This window comes from Grammomys surdaster, unplaced genomic scaffold (assembly GCF_004785775.1).
Source record: "Grammomys surdaster isolate TR1022 unplaced genomic scaffold, NIH_TR_1.0 320014, whole genome shotgun sequence".
In the NCBI taxonomy this organism is placed as follows: Eukaryota; Metazoa; Chordata; class Mammalia; order Rodentia; family Muridae; genus Grammomys; species Grammomys surdaster.
Genome location: NW_021627162.1, coordinates 1 through 16062, shown reverse-complemented (window position 1 = coordinate 16062; position 16062 = coordinate 1). Strand labels below are relative to the sequence as shown.

The 16062-nt window shown below is 52.9% G+C and overlaps 2 protein-coding genes across 2 annotated transcripts; both read left to right on the top strand.

Annotated features, from left to right (window-relative positions):
- Window positions 1-58: 58 nt before the first annotated feature.
- On the top strand, window positions 59-8180 carry LOC114616421 (serine/threonine-protein kinase 19). Its single transcript, XM_028761882.1, has 7 exons — window positions 59-198; window positions 380-516; window positions 5829-5924; window positions 6247-6386; window positions 7327-7424; window positions 7511-7658; window positions 7847-8180. Exons 1-7 carry the CDS (start codon window positions 99-101, stop codon window positions 7890-7892), a joined length of 765 nt encoding a protein of 254 aa, XP_028617715.1. The 5' UTR covers window positions 59-98; the 3' UTR covers window positions 7893-8180.
- Window positions 8181-8746: 566 nt separating this feature from the next.
- On the top strand, window positions 8747-16010 carry LOC114616420 (complement C4-like). Its single transcript, XM_028761880.1, has 18 exons — window positions 8747-8874; window positions 8973-9165; window positions 9619-9820; window positions 10010-10080; window positions 10161-10249; window positions 10548-10630; window positions 10747-10843; window positions 11375-11480; window positions 11573-11705; window positions 12083-12198; window positions 12284-12463; window positions 12610-12795; window positions 12897-13082; window positions 13932-14090; window positions 14509-14635; window positions 15272-15343; window positions 15595-15789; window positions 15878-16010. The coding sequence occupies exons 1-18, from the start codon at window positions 8810-8812 to the stop codon at window positions 15991-15993; spliced, it is 2376 nt and encodes a 791-aa protein (XP_028617713.1). The 5' UTR covers window positions 8747-8809; the 3' UTR covers window positions 15994-16010.
- The last annotated feature ends 52 nt before the right edge of the window (window positions 16011-16062 follow it).

Sequence of the window (16062 nt, the reverse complement as noted above, 5' to 3'; positions counted from 1 at the left end):
CAAACTGAGACGACCTGTCAGAGGCCCCCGTCGTCATTACTCTGCGCCGGAAGACGCTGTCTTCAGGCATCGTTTCCCGGAACCCTGAAATCCGGGCTATGAGTCGCAAGAGACGGCTCCTGGCGTCTGAGGCTTTTGGAGTGAAGCGGCAGCGGGCGCCGGGGCCCGTGAGAGCGGATCCTCTGAGGGCGAGAGCTGGTAACCATGGCAACCGGGAGGCCCGGAGGGTACTCACCCTTGGAGGAGGGAGAGGAGGAGGAGGAGGAGGAACCAGGGTGGGTAACCATGGCAACCCAGGCAGCGGCTCTCTGAGGGCTCAGGCGTCAGAGCATCTGCGCGCCCTCCACCCGGACCTGACCCCGGGCTTGCTCCACCGCAGGCTCGGCGCGCGAGGCCATCGAGGAACTCGTGCAGCTGTTCCCCCGGGGGCTGTTCGAGGACGCGCTGCCACCCATCGCGCTGAGGAGCCAAGTGTACAGCCTCGTGCCAGACCGGACGGTGGCCGACCTACAACTGGTGAGGAGCGCCTCGGAGAGCTTTGACGTCCCCTCCCTTCCCCGGTCCGCAGCCTCGAGTCGCCTCGAGGGTACTCGCCAAGTCCCTGTCGCTCAGACACTCAGGCGACCCCGCCGCCAGTCCGTCAGCAGGCGTTAGGCCAAGGCAGATGCAGAGCACATCCCAGGGGTTTGGAACTGCAGGCAGATGTCAACTTCCATCTGACAGGCGATGGGTGTTAGAGAAGGTTGGTGAGCACGGGCAAAGGTGTACGGAAGGTCGCAGGTGAAGGAGACCGAGGGAGAGAGATGAGTTTAGATTTTCCAAGTGATCGGTTAGTGATTAGTGGATCGAACAGAGGAGGAAGGCACACAGCAACCGCTAGCCTGATGTGCGCACTGAGTTGCAGGTAAGTACGGGACAGTGGGCCACGACATTGCAGATCATTCTAGGCTGTGGTGCACAAGTAGAAGGCACAGGGCCTCAATGAGATCCTTAGGACGACTAGAGGGGTGACGTAACCTCGTGACCAAGGTGATTGAAAGCCAGGGCCATGTCTCTTCACACAAAAGCCACGAGTAGTGTAGGTTACACAGTGTTTAATATTTGTGAAGGACTGCCTCACAGATCCTAGGAGAGGAGGCCCAAGGATCACATGCTACTCCCAGTTGAATCCAGTGGGCAGGTTCCAGCCCTTGTTTTATATGAACTCTCAGGCCTCTGCCTGACTCAGAGGTTGTAACACTGTGAATGCCTCCATGGGCTCCTCTTAACTTGGGCAGTTCCTCCTCAGCGTCCGTCACAGATCTTATGCTTAGCTTTGCCCTTATGTTGTTACAGAGTTTCTGACCCCTGGGGAAAGACCACAGACTCAACCCAATTATAATTAAAATGTTTATTGATTTCCAAGAGCAGGACAACTGTCTCTGAGCCAGACATAAAGTCTGTGTGAAGGGGGTGAGCGAAATTTTTTTTTAATAAAGATTTGTTTATTTTATATGAGTGCTTTATGTGCATATACAACTATGTGCCAGAAGAAGGCATCGGATCCCATCACAGATGGTTGTGAGCCACCATGTGGTTGCTGGGAATTGAACTCAGGTCTTCTGGAAGAGCAGCCAGGGCTGTTAACCACTGAGCCATCTCAACAGCCCTAGAAGGTTCTTCTTCTTCTTTTTTTTTTAAATTAAAAACAAAAGTCACAGTCATCTGTTGGTGTGGGTTGCTGAGTCAGAGTTACTGGGAACTTATCTTCCAGGGACTGAACTCACAGACAAATGGCTAGTGGGTATTAAGATGATGCCTAGCAGTAGATAGAGTTTATTTAAGCCATCACAACATCAATAAATTATTTAGGGTCAGTGAGATGGCTTAGAGGTAAAGGGCGCTCCTAGCTGGATCACCTGGGTTCAGTGTCTGGAATCTGTGCAGAGGAAGAAGACTGATTCCTGCAGGTGACCTCTGATCTCTCCCCTCCTCCTCAGGCCATGGCCCCTGTGCTTCCTCTCTGTAACATTTTTTTTTTTAACAAAAAACTTTCAGAGTTGCACAGTAGGGTGCAAACATGCTCACACAATTTAACATTTTGTTTAAGACAAGGTCTTAATTTATAGCCTAGACTGCCTTAAACCTGATGTTCTCCTGCTTCCGTCTCCCTAGTGGCAGGGTTTACAGTGGTCAGAAGACCACTAGAGGGAGTCTGTTCTTTCTTTGGAGAGGGGAGGATTGAGCTTGGGTCAGCAGGCTTGGCAGGAGAGTCACCTCCTCAGCCCTGTTACCAGCTCTTTGTTTGTTTGTTTGTTTTTTGAGACAGGGTTTCTCTGTGTAGCCCTGACTGTCCTGGAACTCACTCTGTAGACCAGGCTGGCCTCGGACTCAGAGATCCGCCTGCCTCTGCCTCCCAAGTGCTGGGATTAAAGGCGTGCACCACCACTGCCTGGCTATTACCAGCTCTTAAAAATTTCTCTGTATTATCTCTCTTTGCTTTTCTTCTGGCACTGAAATCATATAGACATCATATCTTCTCTTTGAGCCCCTCAGACACTTCCATGTTCCGTAGTTCTTGACTCCTTTATTATTGTACTGATGAGTTTATAATCATCTTAGATTAATAGTGTGTTTAGAAAGATTAATCTTATTTGTTTGTGGCTATGTGCTTGTACTCATGGGTGTGTGCACACGTGGGTCTGCACCCTCAGATGCCGGAAGAGCACTTGGTCCCTGGAGGTGGGGAGTTACACGTTGCAGGTGGTTGTGAGCCACCAGATGTGGGAGCTCTATGAGAGCAGGATGGCTCAGCCACCCAGCCATCGCTCCAGCCCCCGATGAGCACTCCTGTATGCAGCTGTACTGATGTCTTCGGCACTCACGGAGGTCCTAGTCCATTGACTTCATTTCTCAGTTTTAAATTTCCTACCGGGACTTTCTCTCAGTTTGGTTTCGAGATAGGGTCTTATTATGCAGCACTAGATGTCCTGGAACTCACTCTGAGAGACCCACCTGCCTCTGCCTCCTGGGTGCTTAAATTAAAGCTATGCACCACCGTGTCTGACTAGGACATATTTAAGCCTGTATTGTTACTTATGATTATCTTTTATTTTATTATTATTTTTGGCCATGTGTAGTGCCATATGTCTTTAATCCCAGCACTCTAAAGGTATAGGCACGCAGATCTCTGTGCTCTTAAGGCCAGCTTGCGCTACAAACTAGCATTCTATTGCTATTCTATTCACATTTATATGTGTGCATGTGCACATGCCACCATGCATGTGTAGAAGTCAGAGGGTATTGTGGGATTGAGTTGTCACCTCCGTCATGTGGACCCCAGAGGCAGGCTCAGCAGAAGGCCACCTTACCCACTGAGACATCTCCCCAGCCCTAAGCCTGCTGCGTCTTTTTAGAATTTCCTACCAGTAATTTTTCGTTGTGCTTTTTTACTCGTCAGCTTTAGTGGCATTATTGTTTTGTTTTGTTTTTTTTACCTTTTAAGTCTCTTGGACTTAATGTAGTCTCGCTAGGGTGTTGTAGGGTGCTTTCATCTGTGCTTACAGCGTGTACTGACCAGGTTAGAGAAATCTGCATCTCTGCTGCCGTTTATGATTTACCCATGTCAAGAACCTTAAAACACCTCTCTCTTAGCTCTTCCCAAAATGCCTAATAAATTAGTTGTAATTAGCCAGGCATTGTGCCTCAGACCTGTAACTCTGGGGCTCAGAAGGCCGAGTTAGAGGGGTCCTGCTAGTTAGAGGCAGGTGTGGGAGACAGAGAAACCGTGTCTCAAAAAGCAAAATAAAACAGAATCCAAAGTAATTTGACGTGTGGGCACCCTCCGCTCTTCCCTGGGGAGGAGTGCTTTCCTCCTGGTGGCCATTCTGGTATGACTAAAGATGCAGCCCTGGACCGCATGACTTCTGAGCTTTGCTTTCTGTGTGCCCTGTTATTTTTGGTCGTGTGCTGGGCAGATTTGCTCAGATCAGCAAATGCCCCTCCCTGGTTTTTTCTCTCTCTGAGTTTTTGTTTGCTTTACTATATCTGTTTGGTAATTCTTGTGATCCTGTGAGCTTTTTTTTTTTTTTTTTTTTTTTTTTGGTTTTTCGAGACAGGGTTTCTCTGTGTAGCCCGGGCTGTCCTGGAACTCACTCTGTAGACCAGGCTGGCCTCGAACTCAGAAATCCTCCTGCCTCTGCCTCCCAAGTGCTGGGATTAAAGGCGTGCGCCACCACCGCCCGGCTCCTGTGAGCTTTTTAATGTTTGAGCAAAAAAAAATTTTTTTTTTGTTGTTTTGAGACGGGGCCTCATTTTGTAGATCTGGGTGCCCTGGAACTTCACTCTGTAGGCCAGGTTGGCCTTGAACTCACAGATCCCCTGGCTCTGCCTCCAGAGTGCTGTGATTAGAAGTGGAAGCCACCATGCACACCTATTTAAACAATTAAAAACTTTTTAAGGCCGGGCGGTGGTGGCGCACGCCTTTAATCCCAGCACTTGGGAGGCAGAGGCAGGCGGATTTCTGAGTTCGAGGCCAGCCTGGTCTACCAAGTGAGTTCCAGGACAGCCAGGGCTATGCAGAGAAACCCTGTCTCGAAAAACCAAAAAAAAAAAAAAAAAAAAAAAACTTTTTAAAAAAGACTCGTTTTTTATGTGTATGGATGTTCTGCTTACATGTATGTCCATGCACTCACTACATGCCTGGTGCCTTCAGAGACCAGAACAGGGTCAGATCTCTGGAAACTGGAGTTACAGACAGTTGTGAGCTGCCATGTGGGTGTCAGGAATCGAACCAGCATCCTCTGGAAGAGCAGTCAGTCTCTTAACTGCTGAGCCATCTCTCCAGCCCCTTAAAAAGATTTTTTTAAACAGAATGTGTTTTATGTGCGTGTGTGAGCAGGTAGACATTCCACAGTGCATGTGTGTCCCGGGGCCTGAGCTGAGGTGGTCAGATTGGTGAAGTGTCTTTACCTACTCTGGCTTTTGTTGTGTTGCTGCCCACAGAAGTCCTGGGTAGCTTGTTTAGGTTTGTTGCTTGTGTTTACTTCTTGTTTGTTTGCTTGGCGTTTAGGCAGGATCTTACAGCCTAGGGTGGCCACAGACTCAAAGGTCTGCCTTCCCCTGTCTAGTACTGAGTACAGGCATGTGCTATCACAGCCGGCACCATTTTTATTTAAGTATTTATCCAGTGCTTCTCACACACCTCCACCCAGAATCTAGACTGATGCGTCCTAGGGGGCAGGCCTTGTCTCCATCACTGTCTGTCTTTTCCCTTAGAAACAAGCTCTCGCTGTGTAGCCCTGGCTAGCCAGTAGACCAGGCTGCTTTTGCCTCCCAAGTGCAGGGATTAAAGGCATACCCTGCATCACTGTTTAATTGTAGTGACTGATAAGTCTGCTCTTAGAAAATATGTATATTGGGGCTGGAGAGATGGCTCAGCGGTTAAGAGCACTGACTGCTCTTCCAGAGGTCCTGAGTTCAAATCCCAGCAACCACATGGTGGCTCACAACCATTCATAATGAGACTGGATGCCCTATTCTGGTGTGTCCAAAGACAGCGACAGTGTACTCATAAATAAAATAAATAAATAAATCTTAAAAAAAAAAAAAAGAAAAGAAAATATGTATATTGATTGACCCGCAGCTCATAAGGCGTGTGGGAGGCAGGTGACTGGATGGAAGCAGCTGTCTGTCGGTCACCTGAGTGTCTCCATGGTTACTGTCCTAATCCCGCCACCCCCCCCCCCACACACACACACTGGCAATCAGACCCTGTACCCTAGGGCTCAGAACATGGCTGCTTGTCTTACCCTGTCTTTCTCTTTCCACCATCATCTCTGTGGAGACAGAAGGAGCTTCAAGAGCGGGGAGAGATCAGAATCATCCAGCTAGGCTTTGACTTGGATGCCCATGGGATTGTCTTCACGGAAGACTACAGGACCAGGGTGTGTGAGAGGGGGGGACAGGGGTGGGGGTAAGAGAGGGGGTGGGGTGGGGGTGAGAGAGGGGGTGGAGTGGGGAGGGGACAAGTGTGGTGGGCATAGAAATAACTGACAAAAGGAACATTATCTGTAGCCCACATGTCACTCGGGGCACAGAGCTCTGGTAATTAGTGAGATGGGGGAGGAGAGGAGGAAGTGTGGGGGAGGGAAGAAGAAAGCAGGGAAAAGAGGGAAGTGGAAGCACCCAGGGAGAGGGGAGTCAGAGATAGAGAGCCATGGTGGGGGATGGGCCCATGCTGGCCACCGACATCAACTCTGGTTCTAGGTCCTCAAGGCCTGCGACGGCCGACCATGTGCTGGGGCGGTTCAGAAGTTCCTGGCCTCAGTGTTCCCAGCCTGTGGGGACCTTAGTTTCCAGCAGGACCAGATGACACAGACTTACGGCTTCAGGGACCCGGAGATCACGTGAGATGTGCTGGGGTCAGGGGTCAGGGGTCGGGGTCAGGTCTCTGGCAGCGCTTTTCCTTCTGAGTGAGCTGGGTTTCTGTTTAGTCAAGTGAAACATTCTCCAGCCTGCAGGAGTCCCTAGAGGGTCCCTAAAGATCCAAGTTCACAGGGTCCCCTGTAAAGAGAAAGTATTAGGCAAGGTCTTAGTACAGATGGGTTTGGGGTCCAGCCTGGGCTCCTGCGTTCTAACTTGCGGTGTATGACATCACTGATCTCCCCTGGGAAGTAGCAGGGCTGAGAGGAGAGTTCATCCGTCATGGTAAGCCCAGACCTATGAGGTCATGACCCTCACTCCTCAGACACATTTCAGGGCTGTGCTTGCCCAGCCTCGTCTACAGAGCAGGATCCAGGATAGCCAGGGCTACACAGAGAAACCCTGTCTCGAAAAATAGAAGGGAAAAAATAGCCCAGTGTTTAAGAGCACTGGCTGCTCTTCCAGAGGACCCACGCTCAATTCCCAGCACCCACAAAATGGCTCTTCAACAGTCTATAATTCCAGTTTCAGTGGATCCAGTACCCTCTCTGGCCACCACAGACACTGCATGCCTGTGGTAAACATGTAATCAAAGCACAAATACACGTAAAAATGACTTTTTAGAAGGTCAGTTATTGCGCATACTTAATGTAAACCTGTAGCCTCTACATGCTTGTGTCCCTGCCCACACAGTATACTACACACACACACACACACACACACACACACACACACACACACACACTTACAGAGAAAATACAGAAGGACACCCAGGCAGCAGTGGTAGAGCCAGCAGAGTGAGTGGATCCCTGCTTGGGTTGCCTGTGTTTCTGGAAGCTCAGTGTCCACAGGTCAACCACTGAGAAAGGAAGGGAGGGGTCTCAGAGCCCAGGCTGCGTCGTCATGGCCGCCTCCCGCCTGCAGGCATCTGGTGAATGCTGGGGTCCTCACTGTCCGTGACGCTGGAAGCTGGTGGTTGGCTGTGCCTGGAGCTGGGAGATTCATTAAGTGCTTTGTTAAAGGTATGGTACCTCAGGAGGACCCTTTGGGGGTCTTCAGGTCTTCAAGTTTGACTCACCTCTTCCTTTTCCTGGACCTCCTCCTCCAGGACGCCAGGCTGTACTGAGCATGGTGCGGAAGGCCAAGTACCGGGAGCTTGCCCTGTCAGAGCTCCTGGGCCGCAGGGCCCCTTCAGCAGTGCGGCTGGGTCTTGCCTACCACGTGCATGACCTCATTGGAGCCCAGCTGGTGGACTGGTGAGTCTAGTCCTGAGACTTGGGAAAACTGCAGGGACCCAGGGTTGGCTTCCCCTGAGTCATGCCTCAGTCAGCAGTGAAGCCAGTTCCTCTCATTCTCCCCGGGACTCGGGGGACACCACTCAATTCTGAGTCTGCACACTTCGGGCCTAGGCAGCTGGCTCCAGTCTTGTCTTTCTGTTACACAGTGTCCCTACCACTTCTGGAACCCTCCTTCGCCTGCCAGATACGTGAGGAGCCAACTCTTGGATTCTGCAGCTCACTGAGTGAGGTTCCTGGAAGTGCCACCACAGGGTGGCTGAACAAGTCACCGCAGTGGGTGCCAGGCTCTGCTGCTGCAAGCTGGGGCTCCCACCTGAGCTGGGCTGTGGGCGCTGCAGCGCTTGCTTCTGTGGGTGTGGAGCCAGGAGCCGTGCCAAGGGGATGAGACAGTGGGATTGCTGGAGACACTGGAACAGGGTGCAGAAGACTCTGCCCTTCGTGTCAGGCTGAAGTTGCCAAATAAAATACTTGTGCTGTGCTTCTTCCGGTGTCCTTTGTTCGGTGTGGTGTGCATACGGCTGTCTGTGAAGAGGGTGAAGCCCAACCTGGGGCTGAGCATTTCATCATAGTTTAGAGAGAGAACACGGCTTACTCAGGCCAGTTTCCCTGTGGGGACGAGGGTGTACCCCGTCCTCTGAACTACAGGCTTTCTGCTAGAGCCTATACCAAGCAGAGGGACGTCCTGAATGTGAGGCAAGGGTCAGTCTGGGGACCCCGTTCTCGTTCTGTTAGGAACTTTACCTGTCCTGTCCTCGTGCCATGTTGGAGCTGTCTACACTCGCACATGGGCAAACACACACACACACACACACACACACACACACACACACACACAGAGAGTTAAGGGAGGTACCTGGTACTGGGAATAAACAAGGAAGCACAAGATCCATTTTGGGGCCAAGATTTCTTCAGAGACCCTGATGTTTGGGCTGCCTCCCCAGCTCTGGGCCTAGGGCCAGTTGCGTTTCTTGGCCATCACGTGGTTTCCCGGCTCATGGGGCAAGAGGAGGGGCGAGGTCCAGAGTCAAATTCTGCCCCAACCCTAGGTTGACCAGAAGGGAGCAGACGGTCAGACCAGACAGGTCGGACCTCTCCTGGATCCCCCAGTCATGCGGCTCCTCTGCGGGCTGGTCTGGATGGTCAGCTTCTTTGCCTCATCTCTGCAGAAGCCCAGGTCCTGGGGAAGACACTGGCGTTTGGGTTGGCCAAGGGTGAGAGAGCGGGGTGGTGGGGTTAGGCTGGGTCTGAAGATGCCCCTCGTTGCTCTCCTAGGTTGCTCCTGTTCTCCCCTTCTGTGGTTAATTTGGGGACGCCCCTGTCAGTGGGGGTGCAGCTCCTGGATGCCCCTCCAGGACAGGAGATAAAAGGATCAGTGTTCCTCAGAAACCCAACAGGTGGTGACTGTTCCCCAAAGAAGGACTTTAAGCTCAGCTCGGGGAATGACTTGGTGCTTCTCAGCCTTGAGGTAACCAGTGCCCACACCCCTGCTGTTTCTCAGGCCTCTCTGCTGCACCCCGTTGTCTGTCTATTTAGTTACAGACAGGAGCTTGCTATGTGACATAGGCTGGCTTTGAACTCATGGCTGTCCTCTTGCCTCAGCTTCTGAAGTGCTAAGATTTCCAAATACACCTGGTTTGCCTGTTGCCTTTTTGTTTTATTTTATTGTTTAGTTTTGTTTTTGAGACAGGGTTTCAGGGTGTAGCCTACATTGCCTGTAATCACTCAGTGTTCCTATTATGGGCCTCCCAAGTGTTGGGATTACAGCCGGGTGCCATTGTGCCTGGCCCTTCTGTTGCTTTTTAAAGTCCCATCTCCCTCACTGACTCTCTCCTCCGGCACAACGGCCTTGCTGTCCCTACCTCGGGCTCCATGTTGGGTTCTTTTTGCTCTGTCTGATAGTCTCCTTCTCTCTCGACAGGTTCCACTGGAAAACGTGAGGAGGTGTGGCCTCTTTAACCTGCTCAGAGCCCCCCACATCCAGCTGGTGGCCCAGTCTCCATGGCTAAGGAACATAGCATCTAAAGCCACAGAGACTCAGGGTGTCAACCTGCTCTTCTCTTCCCGACGAGGCCACATCTTTGTGCAGACCGATCAGCCTATCTATAACCCTGGGCAGCAGGGTGAGCCTCCAGCCTCAGGGCCTTTGCTCTGCCACTCTCAGGCAGCTTAGAACACTAAGGCGACTTCACAGACAGGGCCACCCTGGAGGCTTGCTTAGCTGTTCAGTCCCCATTGTCTCCCCTAAGCTGCCCCAGTCCCTTTGCCCAGGACACTCACTCACCTCTCACCTACCCCCATCTTTCTCTTAGTTCGTTATCGGGTCTTTGCACTGGATCAAAAGATGCGCCCATCCACTGACTCCCTCACGGTCACAGTGGAGGTGAGTGTCTGACCTCTGACCTTCCCGACCTGTGTACACTGATGTGACTTCCCACCTGACCACATCGACTCCCCTTGCAGAACTCCCATGGCCTCCGTGTACACAAGAAGGTGGCATCTCTTTCCACATCCATCATCCAAGATAGCTTCATCATTCCAGACATCTCAGAGTGAGCTCCCCCACCTCAGGGTACCCCTCGATCTGTACCACCCCAAGTCCTGCTTCCCTTAGCACTGTCTACCACCTCTGACAGGCAGAGGCACGCTCCAGATGTTCTGACTCTACCCCTCCCAAACCTCTGCTCAAACCATGACTTTCTTCTGGAGTCACTCAGACCATAGTTGTCTGTGGGTGGGTAGCCTGGACTCACTCAGACCATAGTTGTCTGTGGGTGGATAGCCTGGACTCACTCGGGCCATGGCTGTCTGTGGGTGGGTAGCTCAACTCCTTTGGTTGTCCATTCTCAGGCCCGGAACCTGGAAGATTTCAGCTAGGTTCACAGACGGCCTGGAGTCCAATAGAAGCACCTACTTTGAAGTGAAGAAATACGGTAAGCGCTGACATACGGGGTGAGACAAGGGAGTGAGCTGGGCAGCCCTCGGTGAGGACGTTATGGAGCACCCTGTCTCTAGTGCCTGACCTGCCCATCTCCTCACCCTTATTCAGTCCTTCCCAACTTTGAAGTGAAGATTACTCCTTGGAAGCCATATATCCTGACAGTGCCCACCGACCGTGATGATATCCAATTAGACATCCAGGCCAGGTACCCACCCACCTATGCCGCCCTCCCCCGCCAGTCTTTTGCAAAGCCCAGCTTCCTCCCACCCTTGGCTCTCCTCCTCTTCCTCTTTTATTTGAGGTTTCTTTGAGGCGGAGTCTCACGCCAACTGTACACTCACCATGTGTGTAGTCACGTCTGGCTTTGAACCCACGGAGAACCATCTGCCTCTGCTCTTGCGTGCTGGGATTGGAGGCGTGCACGCGTGTGTCTGTGTGTGGGGGCATGTGTGTGTATGTTTGTGGAGGCCAGAGAACAGCCTCAGGTATCTCCTTGGAGATACATTCTCTCATTGCCGTGGAACTCACTGACTGGGCTAAGCTGGCTGGCCCTCAGAACCCTTCTGTCTCTATGCTCCCACTGCTGGGATACAAATGGGTGCTGCCACACCTCCAGGCATTTCTACAGGGACCCTGGGGCATCGAACTCAGGTCTTTGTGGTTGAGTGGTTAACATTTTACCGACTGAGTTATCACCCCAGCCCTTAGCTCTCCTCCCATCTCCCCATGGCAACAGGTACGTCTACGGGAAGCCTGTGCAGGGCGTGGCATACACACGCTTTGCACTCATAGATGAGCAGGGGAAGAGGACTTTCCTTCGGGGCCTAGAGACCCAGACCAAGGTAAGGTAGCGGTCAAGGAGGTGACTGACAAGGGGGTGACGAGGGGAAGTGAGGACTCCGGCCCCACTCACGGCCTTTTTACTTTGTCTTAGTTGGTGGAAGGCCAGACTCACGTTTCCATCTCAAAGGACCAGTTCCAGGCTGCCCTGGATAAAGCCAATATTGGGATCAGAGACCTGGAGGGGCTGCGTCTCTATGCTGCCGCGGCCATCATCGAGTCTCCAGGTGGGTGGCTTCCCTCTGCTGGCACTTCAGCCCTTGCTCCTGAGGACTCTGAGGGGGAGGCAGTTTAAAAACACAAATGACACACCCGCCAGCTCCTCGTCCTCGCCGTCCAGTGCAGCTCCACACCTCTGCCACCTCTCAGGCTCAGGACCAGCACAGACCCAGGAGACCCAGGAGACCCAGGAGACGGTCTCACCCCAGTGCGGTCCTGCCGTTTCCTGTCTTCTTTTATTTAACTGTTCCAAACCACTCTCCTCCTGGTTCACTCTCTGATAGATACGCCATGCACTCCTGTACAGATGAAGCGATGCACAGACAGGCTCTTGTCTCCTTTTTCCTGGGCTCTGCCCTCCACCTCTCTGCCCTCTGTCTTGCAGGGGGAGAGATGGAGGAGGCAGAGCTGACATCTTGGCGCTTTGTGTCATCTGCCCTCTCCTTGGATCTCAGCCACACCAAGAAGCATCTTGTGCCTGGGGCCCCCTTCCTGCTGCAGGTTCCTCTTGGAAGGGCAGGGCTGGAGGGGAGAGGGTGTGGGCCACACAGTCTTGATGACACCTCTTTCTGACCGTCTCCTCCAGGCCCTGGTCCGAGATGTATCAGGCTCTGAAGCCTCTGCCGTTCCTGTCAAAGTCTCTGCCATATTGGTGTCCGGCTCTGACTCGCAAGCCCTCGATGACTTTCAACAGAACACCAATGGAGCTGGCCAAGTCAGCATCTCCATCAACATCCCGCAGACTGTCACAGAACTTCGGCTCTTGGTAGTGCTGCTCTGAGGCCCGGGGATGGGCCTGGGGACAGGGTGGATGCACGAGCTGTTTCCTGAGTGCTTCTGGTGGAGTTTGGCAGAAGAGATGGCGTATTTGGGTCCTTGGCATAGACCCTGCCCTTTGTGCCTTCTCTCTAGGTGTCTGCGGGCTCCCTCCACCCGGCTGTGGCCAGGCTCACTGTGCAAGCCCCACCTTCAAGAAGCGGTGGCTTTCTGTCCATTGAGCCACAAGACTTTCGGTCCCCTCGTGTGGGGGATACCTTTATCCTGAACCTTCGAACCGTGGGCATCCGTGAGCCTACCTTCTCTCATTACTACTACATGGTATGTGGGACCCGGGGTACAGGAGTGCTGGGTGTAGGACGGGGGGCAGGGTGAATACCAAGCAGGAAGCCACTCATTACCTCCCTCACCCCCCGGCTCAGATCATCTCCAGAGGCCAGATCGTGGCTATGAGTCGGGAGCCCAGGAGGACCCTGACCTCTGTCTCCGTGTTGGTGGGCCATCACCTGGCACCCTCTTTCTACTTTGTGGCCTACTTCTATCACCAAGGACTCCCTGTGGCCAACTCCCTGCTCATCCACATCCAGCCCGGGGACTGTGAGGGCCAGGTGACTGGGTCTGGAGAGGTGGTGCGGGCTGTGTGTGTGCGTGCATGTGCGCTCATGTATGTACGTGCATGTGTGTGTGCATATTCATTTGCACGTGTATTTGCACACACACATGAGGGTGTGATTGCTTAAATACATGTGTGCTTGCATGTGCGAATGTGTGTGTGCATGTTCATTTGCATGTGTGCATGTTCATTTGCATGTGTGTGCTCAAATGCATGTGTGTTTGCATGTGTGTGGGGTGCATGCATGTCTGCTTGCCTGTGTGTGTGCTTGCATGTGCATGTATGTACATGTTCATTTGCATGTTCCCTTGCATATGTGTATGCATGTGTGTGCTCGAATGCATGTGTGCTTGCCTGTGCTTCTGTGTGTGTGCGCATATTCGAGTGTGCATGTGCATCCAGAGGCTCTGAGGGGGACAGGATGATTGGTTTAGCCATTGAGTGTGCCTGGGGCTGGAGGTGAGAATTCACTCTTCTTTCATCTTCGTGGATGGGAGGTGGGCATGTGTGTATGCATAGTTTGCATACTGCACAGATTCACATGCACGTGTGCACATGCTTGTAGAGACACGGAGATCATGTGACTCGCTCTTTGGCCGTAGTCACTGGGGCCGTTTCTTTCAGTCAAGCCTAGAGTTCACTGATAAGCCTCGTCTTGCTAACCACCTTGCTCTGGGGGATCCCTCTGTCTCCGCCTTTCCAGGCTGGAATCACAGGCATGCCCTGGTGCCCACCTGGATTCTGGGGGTTCAGTCCTCACGCTTGGATGTGGCACTTAACTACTGACCTGTGTCCCCGCGCACACTCCGTGTGCTGATTGTCCTTTTCTCCCCGTTTCTGGCAGCTGAAATTGAAGGTGGATGGTCCCAAGGAGTATCGTAGCGGGGGCAGCATAAAGCTCCAGGTTCAGACCGACTCCCAAGCCCTAGTGGCACTGGGAGCTGTGGACACGGCTCTGTACGCTGTGGGTGGCCGGTCTCACAAACCCCTCGACATGAGCAAGGTTTGTCTAACCTTCTCCATGCATTCTTCTCCTCTTATTCTTCTTCCCCCTCCTCCTCCTCCCTTCCCTCCTCCCCCTCCTCCTCCTTCTTCCCCTCTTCCTCCTCCTCCTCCTCCTCCTCCTCCCTCCTCCCCTTCCTTCCTCCTCCTTCTCCTCCCCCTCCTTCCCCTCTTCCTCCTCCTCCTCCCCCTCCTCCTCCCTCCTCCCCTTCCTTCCTCCTCCTCCTCCTCCTCCCCCTCCTCCTCTCTTAAGCTCTGGGACTTAGTTCTCTGGTCTCAGTCCCTATAGGCTCTTCCCAGTCTTCCCTTGGGTCCTGGATGTCTTTGGTCTCCCCACTCCCGTCTCTCATCTTCGAACCTACCCTCAGCTGAGGAGCAGGGTCACTCGTGTCCTAGCATCTCTTGCCTTATCCTGCTAGGTCTTTGAAGTAATGAACAGCTACAACCTTGGCTGTGGTCCTGGAGGTGGGGACGATGCCCTTCAGGTGTTCCAGGCTGCTGGCCTGGCCTTTTCTGATGGTGATCGACTAACTCAAACCAAAGAGGGTAAGAGCCAGTGGGAGCAAAGGAGGGAAGGCTGTGTGTGTGTGTGTGTCTGTGTGTGTTTGTGTGTGTCTGTGTGTGTGTGTCTGTATGTCTGTGTATGTGTTTGTGTGTCTGTGTGTCTCTGTATGTCTCTGTAAGTGTATGAGTATATGTGTCTGTGTGTGTTTGTGTGTCTCTGTGTGTGTGTGTGTCTGTGTGTCTCTGTATGTCTCTGTGTGTGTCTGTGTGGGTCTGTGTATATGTGTCTGTGTAAGTGTATGAGTATGTGTGTCTGTGTGTGTATGTCTATATGTCTGTGTGTGTGTGTCTGTATTTCTGTGTGTGTGTCTGGGTGTGTGTACGTGTGTGTGTTTGTGTGTATCTGTTTGTGTGTGAGTCTGTGTGTTTGTGTCTGTGTGTATGTCTGTGTGTCTCTGTGTGTGTCTGTGTGTATATGTCTGTATGTCTCTGTGTATGTCTGTGTGTATATGTCTGTATGTCTCTCTGTGTGTGTCTCTATATGTCTCTCTGTGTGTATGTGTGTGTGTGTGTGTGTGTGTGTGTGTGGCAGATTCAGGAGCAGAAGGCTGGGCTGAGGATTAGGAAGAAGGGAGGCTGAGCTCCCCGTGGCTTGACTGTTCTCTTGCCCTCTACCAGGCCTGAGCTGTCCCAAGAAGAAAAGTCGGCAAAAGAGAAGTGTTAACTTCCAGAAGGCTATCAGCGAGAAGTGTATGTTGCCGGTGCTCATGGAATGCTGGGAGCCATGTCCAGGGCCAGGGTGGGATCCGCTTCTCTGTCCTCTGCAGCCCCTCAGCCAGTTGTGGTGTCAAGGGCGAGGAAGCCAAGGGCTGAAGGTAGAGGCTGGCTGGTGCCGCCCATTGGCCTGCTGACCGTTCTTCAAACATGTGTTGGTGGTTCTAGGGGTTGATGGGGCTGAGGTTTCAGTCCCTCCAACTGCCTAGCCTCCCTGGGCCTGGCAGTGGGCCAGTATTCTTCTCCAGACACCAAGCGCTGCTGCCAAGATGGGATGACAAGGTTGCCCATGGCGCGCACCTGTGAGCAGCGGGCAGCGCGCGTGCCTCAGCTGGCCTGCCGGGAGCCCTTCCTGTCCTGTTGCAAGTTTGCTGAGGACCTTCGCAGGAACCAGACCAGGAGCCAGGCGGGCCTTGCCCGAGGTGAGCGGCCAGGTGAAGCTGAGGAATGGGTGGTGATGCCTGAGAGGGCAAAACATCCCCTCCTCACTGCCGTCCCTACTGTCCCCAGCCCAGGACGTGCTGCAGGAGGAGGACCTGATAGATGAAGATGATGTTCTCGTACGCAGCTATTTCCCAGAGAACTGGCTCTGGAAAGTGGAGCCCGTGGACCGCTCCAAAGTGTGAGGGCACGGCATGCCTGGTCTTCCCTCTGGGCTGGGTCTGGGGACAGTCCTGTGGGTGCCAGGGTCTGGG